The sequence below is a fragment of the Neltuma alba genome, unplaced genomic scaffold (genome assembly GCF_004799145.2).
Source record: "Neltuma alba isolate B1F8T4 unplaced genomic scaffold, ASM479914v2 tig00010850_pilon, whole genome shotgun sequence".
Taxonomy (NCBI): domain Eukaryota; kingdom Viridiplantae; phylum Streptophyta; class Magnoliopsida; order Fabales; family Fabaceae; genus Neltuma; species Neltuma alba.
In genome coordinates, this window is record NW_021635646.1 from 1,597 (window position 1) to 8,045 (window position 6,449).

Here is a 6,449-nt window from a genome sequence, read left to right on the forward strand (position 1 = left end):
ATCTAGCTGGTGTTTCTGGTCAAATTTCTTCTTGTAAGAAAGTTCCTCATGATATAAGTGCAAGAATGAAAGAATCTTTACTAGGAGGGGCAAAGAAAAAACCTGTGAATCATGCATAAGAGGACATTGAAATTAGGGAAATTGATGAACCAATTGCTTCACCTCAATTTAGAAAAGGCAATGTTGAGAGTAGTGGTAACAAGAGGAAAGCTCTTGAGACTGGGAGGGTTGATAATTACTTTGCTCCTAGAACAACTTCTCTTTCCCAACCAAGCCTGAAGAGTGTATTAGCAACTAAAGAAGCACAATATAATGCCAAGATGGTTATTGCTCAGTGGGCTATTGTTAATTGCATTCCATTTAATGCATTTGATTGTCCTCTTTTTCAAAAAGCTGTTGATGCTATTGCTGCAATTGGGCCTGGGTTTAAGGCCCCTAATGCTTATGATTTTAGAATTAACTTGTTGAAAGATTGGAAAAAAGAATGTCAACTGCTGATTGAAAGTCATCGTGCAAAATGGAAAGAAAATGGTTGTACACTTATGGCTGATGGTTGGACTGATGTCAGACAAAGAACTTTGATCAATTTCTTAGTCTATTCCATACATGGTATGGTATTTGTGAAATCAATTGATGCTTCAGATGTTGTTAAAGATGCGAAAACTTTATTCTCATTGTTTTATGAAGTTATTGAATGGGTTGGTCCTGAAAATCTAGTCCATGTGGTAACTGATAATGCTGCTAACTATGTAGCATGTAGCAGATTGATTAAAGAGAAATATAAAACTATTTTTTGGTCACCTTGTGCAGCCCATTGTTTGAATCTTGTTTTAAAAGATATTGCTTCATTGCCTCATGTGTCAACACTTGCAACAAAGGCATCTAAAATTACTATATTTGCATATAATCATACAATTTTCTTGTCATGGCTAAGGAAAAGACCTGGTTGGAAGGAAATTGTCCGTCCTGGTGCGACAAGGTTTGCAACTACATTCATTACCTTGCATAGCATATACTTGCATAAACATGACTTGCAAGCTTTGGTGATTGATAAGCATTTTGTGGATCACAAGTTAGCAAGAACCGAAGCTGGGAGAACTTTTAGTGCAACCGTATTGGATAATCGGTTCTGGAATGAATGTTACCAAGTTGTGAAGATTGTGTCTCCGCTTATGAGACTTTTGAGGATTGTTGATTCAGATGAAAAACCTTCATTACCTTATTTCTTTGAGGGATGCAAAGGGCTAAAAATAGAATCAAGGACATCTTTCATAGGAATAAGGAGCTATACAAACCTTATACTAGAATTATTCAAGCTCGATGGGATAGGCATTTGAAGCAAGAACTTCATGCAGCAGCTTATATGTTGAATCCTGCGTTCTTGTATAATCCAAGCTTGATCAAAAAGAACAGATTGCAAAAACATTTGATTGATGTCTTTGAGTCATTCTCTAATGAAAATCTTGACTATTGCACGATGATGCAGCAAGTGTTTATTTATAAAGATCGTAAAGACTCTTTTGATAGATTTTCATGTGAAAAGGCAGCTCAAAAACTAGATCCTCGTAAGTATATTTAATGTCATGTTTAAAAATGCCTGTTGACACATATTTAATATCATATATATGAATGTAACTAAATATCTTTTATTTTATTGTCCAGATCAATGGTGGTCATTCTATGGGAGTTCTATTCCGGAATTGCAACAAGTTACAATCCGTATTCTTAGCCAAACGTCTACTTCTTCTGGTTGCGAAAGAAATTGGAGTTTATTTGAGCGAATTCACACCAAAAGAAGAAATAGATTGGAACATGAAAGGTTAAATGATCTAGTTTTTACAAACTACAATCTGAGATTGAAGGATAGGTAATACTAAAAGCTATGATTTATGAATGCTTTTATTAAGTGTAGAATTCATTGATGCTAATTTCCTTGCATTTTCTCATTAAAGGGATATCTTGAACAAGAAGAAGACAAGTTATGATCCTATTGATTATGAATCAATTGATAAAGTTAAATTTTGGGTGGTTGAAGATCCAACTCCTGAATTTGATAATCTAGATATAATGAATCTTGAAATACTTGCCACCGGTGAAGATATCGCAACTGCATCAACTTTGGGGAACGAGAGGCATGATAAAGGTTTATAATTTATCTCTTCCATTAAGATTATATTCTTATACAAAAAGTCTATAACTAATTTTTCACATGACCATTAATAATTTGATTATTGTCATCTATAGGTGATGAAGATATACATATTGTTGAGCCTCCATCTTTGAATGATGATGATATTGCTCCAAGTTGTTTTGCCGGTCCTTCGACAGCTTCACCACCTCCTCCTAGTGTCTCAATGCCCATAGATTTAAATGAAGTTAATGATGACTTTGGTGTTGATAATTATTAGTTGGTTTGGTGATCAAATGATTGTAGGTGAAAATATTTTGTTAATCATATATCTATTTTAGTAGTTTTCTAGGATGAATATTTAGCATTTTGATGACATGGGTGGTAGTATGACAATGTGATGTTAATTTCTCATGTAAAGAATATTGGAACTTGAAAATACATTGTAAATATATGATTATTTTGTTAGTAATTCAAGGTACTAAGTAGATATTGAATTGTTGGATGGTATGATAAGAATTTAAAATATTTTTAATTTTTTTAATTTCTCACCTGTCTGACTCCCGGGTTGACTCCGAGCTAACCCACTAACCCTTGACCCACTGTCTTGACCGGTTCAGTTACCGGTCCGGTTTTCAGTACCTTGGCAAGTACAATAATTAACTTGCTGACATTGGGACGAGTCATATAAATGAAGGAATTCGCCCCATAATATATCTCTTTTTAATTAAAACATTAGAATAAAAAATAGTAATCTAATGATTTAAATGTTAATTATAGAAATAAAATTGATAAATATATTTAAAAGATATGAGTCCTAATAATAATAAAAGCAGTCTTAATTAAATGTCGTTATAATTGTCCCGTTGATTAATTCATCAGGAGCAATCAACAACACCTCACAAGCAAAGCTCAAAACACAGAATGAAAGAGAGAAGATGAGTTTGAAGGAGAAAGCGATGAGGAGGCTCGTGGGTTGGATTCAAGCTCGTTGCTGGCTAAGATGGTGGAGGATAATGGCTGCCGGAGCTAACTACTCCTCTGATTCATAATATAGGGCCTAATTTTTAAGTTAGTTTTGATCCTAAATATAAGACCTATTTCTCATATTTATCAATTTTCTCTAAATTACCCCTATAGATACTCCATCAATCATAATCAGATAGAAGAGGGAGATGGGGTATTAAGAAAGATGATTATGGTGTTTTAGGAAAAATGTATCACTTTTTTTATAATTAACTAACTTACCTAATTTTCTTAATCTAATCAAATTAGTTAAATAAGTCTTATATTAAAGACCGGATGAGTGTTACATAAAGTCAACCACCAGCGCTTGCTGCAACAGCAAGTCAATGCCATTGCAGCGACGTACATCGGAGAAACTTGCCACTCTGCTTCTAAACTCTATGCCTGCCCTCGCTCCATTCCTCCAGCGTCGTTGCCTTGACACCACCAACTTCTGCGATCCTCCTTGCCCTGAATCTGATAAAATTAGTTGAAACTATAAGGATTTACAGATTAATTAACCTTTTATAATTTGTTGAATTTACCAAACACTCTTAGCCTTGCCTTGGATGACACGAGTCGTGACTTTAATTTGAATGACCTGATGCTTTGGCATCCCACATATAAAACTTGGAACTTTATGTTGGATGCCTTGTGTGTCCTCGTATATAACATGTTTAAAATTTTTGTTTCTAAATATAAGTATTATTTTTAAATTTTATTCTCATTTAAATCTAATGAGAAGAGAAAAAAATAAAGTGGTTAGAATGATTTGTCAATAAAAAAAAATTAACGAAAATAAAAAAAAATTAATTTAATATATTTCTTAATGTGTAAGAATGAACTATAAATTACTTATAAGACTATATTAGGTCCATTTTTTTGTTCAAATTTTTCTGTAACGGGTCAAAAATCCGTCAGAATACTTTCATAAATTCATGGTTTTTTTGAATGATTTATTTCAAAAATTGATCCTTGAGGATATATTTCCCTCGAAGTTACTGTATTATTTTCTAGTCCCAAACAGTCATTTCCCCTTATTATTAATAGGAAGAATTACAATTAGGTCCCACTCAAAAAAATTAAATATAAAAAAATCTCTTGAAATCAAGAAATTATTTTGAAATCTCGAAGGATTTTTTTTAATAAATTTTATTTGTTTAATTACAAAATTATCTTTCTTTTTTTTTAGTTTGTATTGACAACTGAAATAATAGTGATTGACAACTTGGGATACAATGATTAACAACTATCACGACTTGTTTCACAACTCATGAAAAAAGAAGGGTAATTTGGTAATTAGATAAATAAAATTTATTACAAAAAAGTCTCTTAGAACTTTAGAATAATTTCATAATTTTAACTTTTAAGAGATCTTTTTGTATTTAATTCTTTTGTGTGAGACCTAATTGTAATTTTCTCTTATTAATAATTAAGCACGTTGGAGATATGTCTGGTACACCAATAATTGTACTCCACCAACTCACCCAGCAGCCGGCACCAGGTGAGTAAATTTGTCGTTTTGTCTAGGCGTAACAACGTCATTGGCCTAAAATTTTTACGTTAATTAGATTAAATTATCTTTTATACTTCACGTGAATAATAAATAAAGAAAAAATTATAGATAATTAATTCTGAAAAAATTTCTCGAAATCCCCAGATACTTTCTAAGTTCTCAGAGACTTTAGAGTAAAAAATTAAAATTGTGAAATTACGCACTTACCCTCACCAAATGACAACATACACAGTTACAGTTACAACCTACACAGCAGTCAATCACAACCTACATTTGAGCCATTCACAATATACACAGAAGCCAATCACAACCCACATTCAACTGGATGACAACATGCACAGCATACAGTCATAACTCACACAGCAGCCAATCACAACATTTTCAATCAGTGAGGACAAGTAGGTAATTCCACGATTTTAATTTTTTGCTCTGAAGTTTCTGGGGACTTAGGAAGCATTAGAGGATTTTGAGAGATTTTTTAAAGAATTAATTGTATCTGTTGTAATTTTCCCATAAATAAATGGGCGACCCCATCTCTTTTAATTTCTTCCTCCTCTTTTATCAGCCACATAGACTAAAATACCCCTGAAGTTGGCTTATAAATAACACATGATCATAAAAAAAATTATCTTTTATACGTGACGTGAATGATAAATAAATTTGCGAGCCCGTTCCTTTTGATTTCGGCCTCATCCTTTATAAACCACGAATAGACTAAAATGCCCCTGAAGATGGCTTACAAATAACACCCTCCCAATCTCATTGCCACTTCACAAGCAAAATCTCAGACACACCAAGGCTCGTAGAGAGAGAGAGAAGATGACGACGACGAAGAAGATGGTAGGAGTGGTTGTGCTGCTGCTGATGGCCTTGGCTGCAACTGGGGAGGGGCTCTTCGATGGGAATACCTTGCTGGCGGAGATGTTCAAGGAGAATGGGGAACCAAACTACTACACGAAGTCAACCACCACGGCCTGCTGCGACAAGTGCATCTGCACAAGGTCCATCCCTCCTCAGTGCCATTGCAACGACATCGGAGAAAGTTGCCACTCTGCTTGCAAGACCTGTCTCTGCACTCGCTCCTATCCTCCGCAGTGTCGCTGTGTTGACACCACCAACTTCTGCTACGATAAATGTTCCTCTTCTGCTTAATGCCGTAATAAATCAAAGCCTAGGCATCACTGCCTACGTACTACTCTCTGCTGCGTTGTTTCTATGTGTGTGAATCCCCCTATCTTATGAAATAAAGCACCTTGTGCCTTTGCTTCCAGTTTGCCTTTTGGCAGACTGATTATGTGTTTTCCTGCCATGTTGCTTTCCTCTTAAGTTGACCTATTTTACTTTTAAATGAGAGGGGGGGATTTTTTTAAAGAAGGAACTAAGGGCGTTTTTTTAATTTATTATCCTAACGTGATTTCACTTTCGAGCTAAAGTCACATCACTTGTCCTTTAATAAAACTCTCCGTCCGAGCAATGGAAGGGAAGGGAAGGGAAAAAGTAGCATCGATTGCGAGGATGACCCGCGCAAAGGCGTCCTTAATTCTGACAATTAGAATACATTTGCGAAACAAAATTCTTAATAGAACAATAAAGGGTGTGAGATGAAAAAATGGGTTTAGATGACGAGGGAAAATGTCTGTTATGCCCATGAATAAAAAGAATATAGTTTTGTTGAGTAATGATACAACACCATATCGCTCTCTCTCTCTCTCTCTCTCTCTACGTCGTCTTCATCACGGGCAAAGATAAAAGTAAAACACTCCTGGCTCATAAAAGTATTAACTTTGGAAAAAAAAAAAA

At 34.5% G+C, this 6,449-nt stretch overlaps 2 protein-coding genes across 2 annotated transcripts; both read left to right on the forward strand.

Annotated features, from left to right (window-relative positions):
- Positions 1 to 320: 320 nt before the first annotated feature.
- On the forward strand, positions 321 to 1,337 carry LOC114759449 (uncharacterized). Its single transcript, XM_028948621.1, has one exon. The coding sequence runs from the start codon at positions 321 to 323 to the stop codon at positions 1,335 to 1,337; it is 1,017 nt and encodes a 338-aa protein (XP_028804454.1).
- A 4,131-nt stretch (positions 1,338 to 5,468) lies between these two features.
- Positions 5,469 to 5,801, forward strand: LOC114759450 (Bowman-Birk type proteinase inhibitor-like). The gene has a single exon (XM_028948622.1). It carries the CDS (start codon positions 5,469 to 5,471, stop codon positions 5,799 to 5,801), a length of 333 nt encoding a protein of 110 aa, XP_028804455.1.
- The last annotated feature ends 648 nt before the right edge of the window (positions 5,802 to 6,449 follow it).

What these genes read in the sequence shown, in the direction of transcription:
- LOC114759449 (XM_028948621.1), top strand. Translation starts at nt 321, where the DNA reads ATGGTTATTGCTCAGTGGGCTATTGTTAATTGCATTCCATTTAATGCA.
- LOC114759450 (XM_028948622.1), top strand. Translation starts at nt 5,469, where the DNA reads ATGACGACGACGAAGAAGATGGTAGGAGTGGTTGTGCTGCTGCTGATG.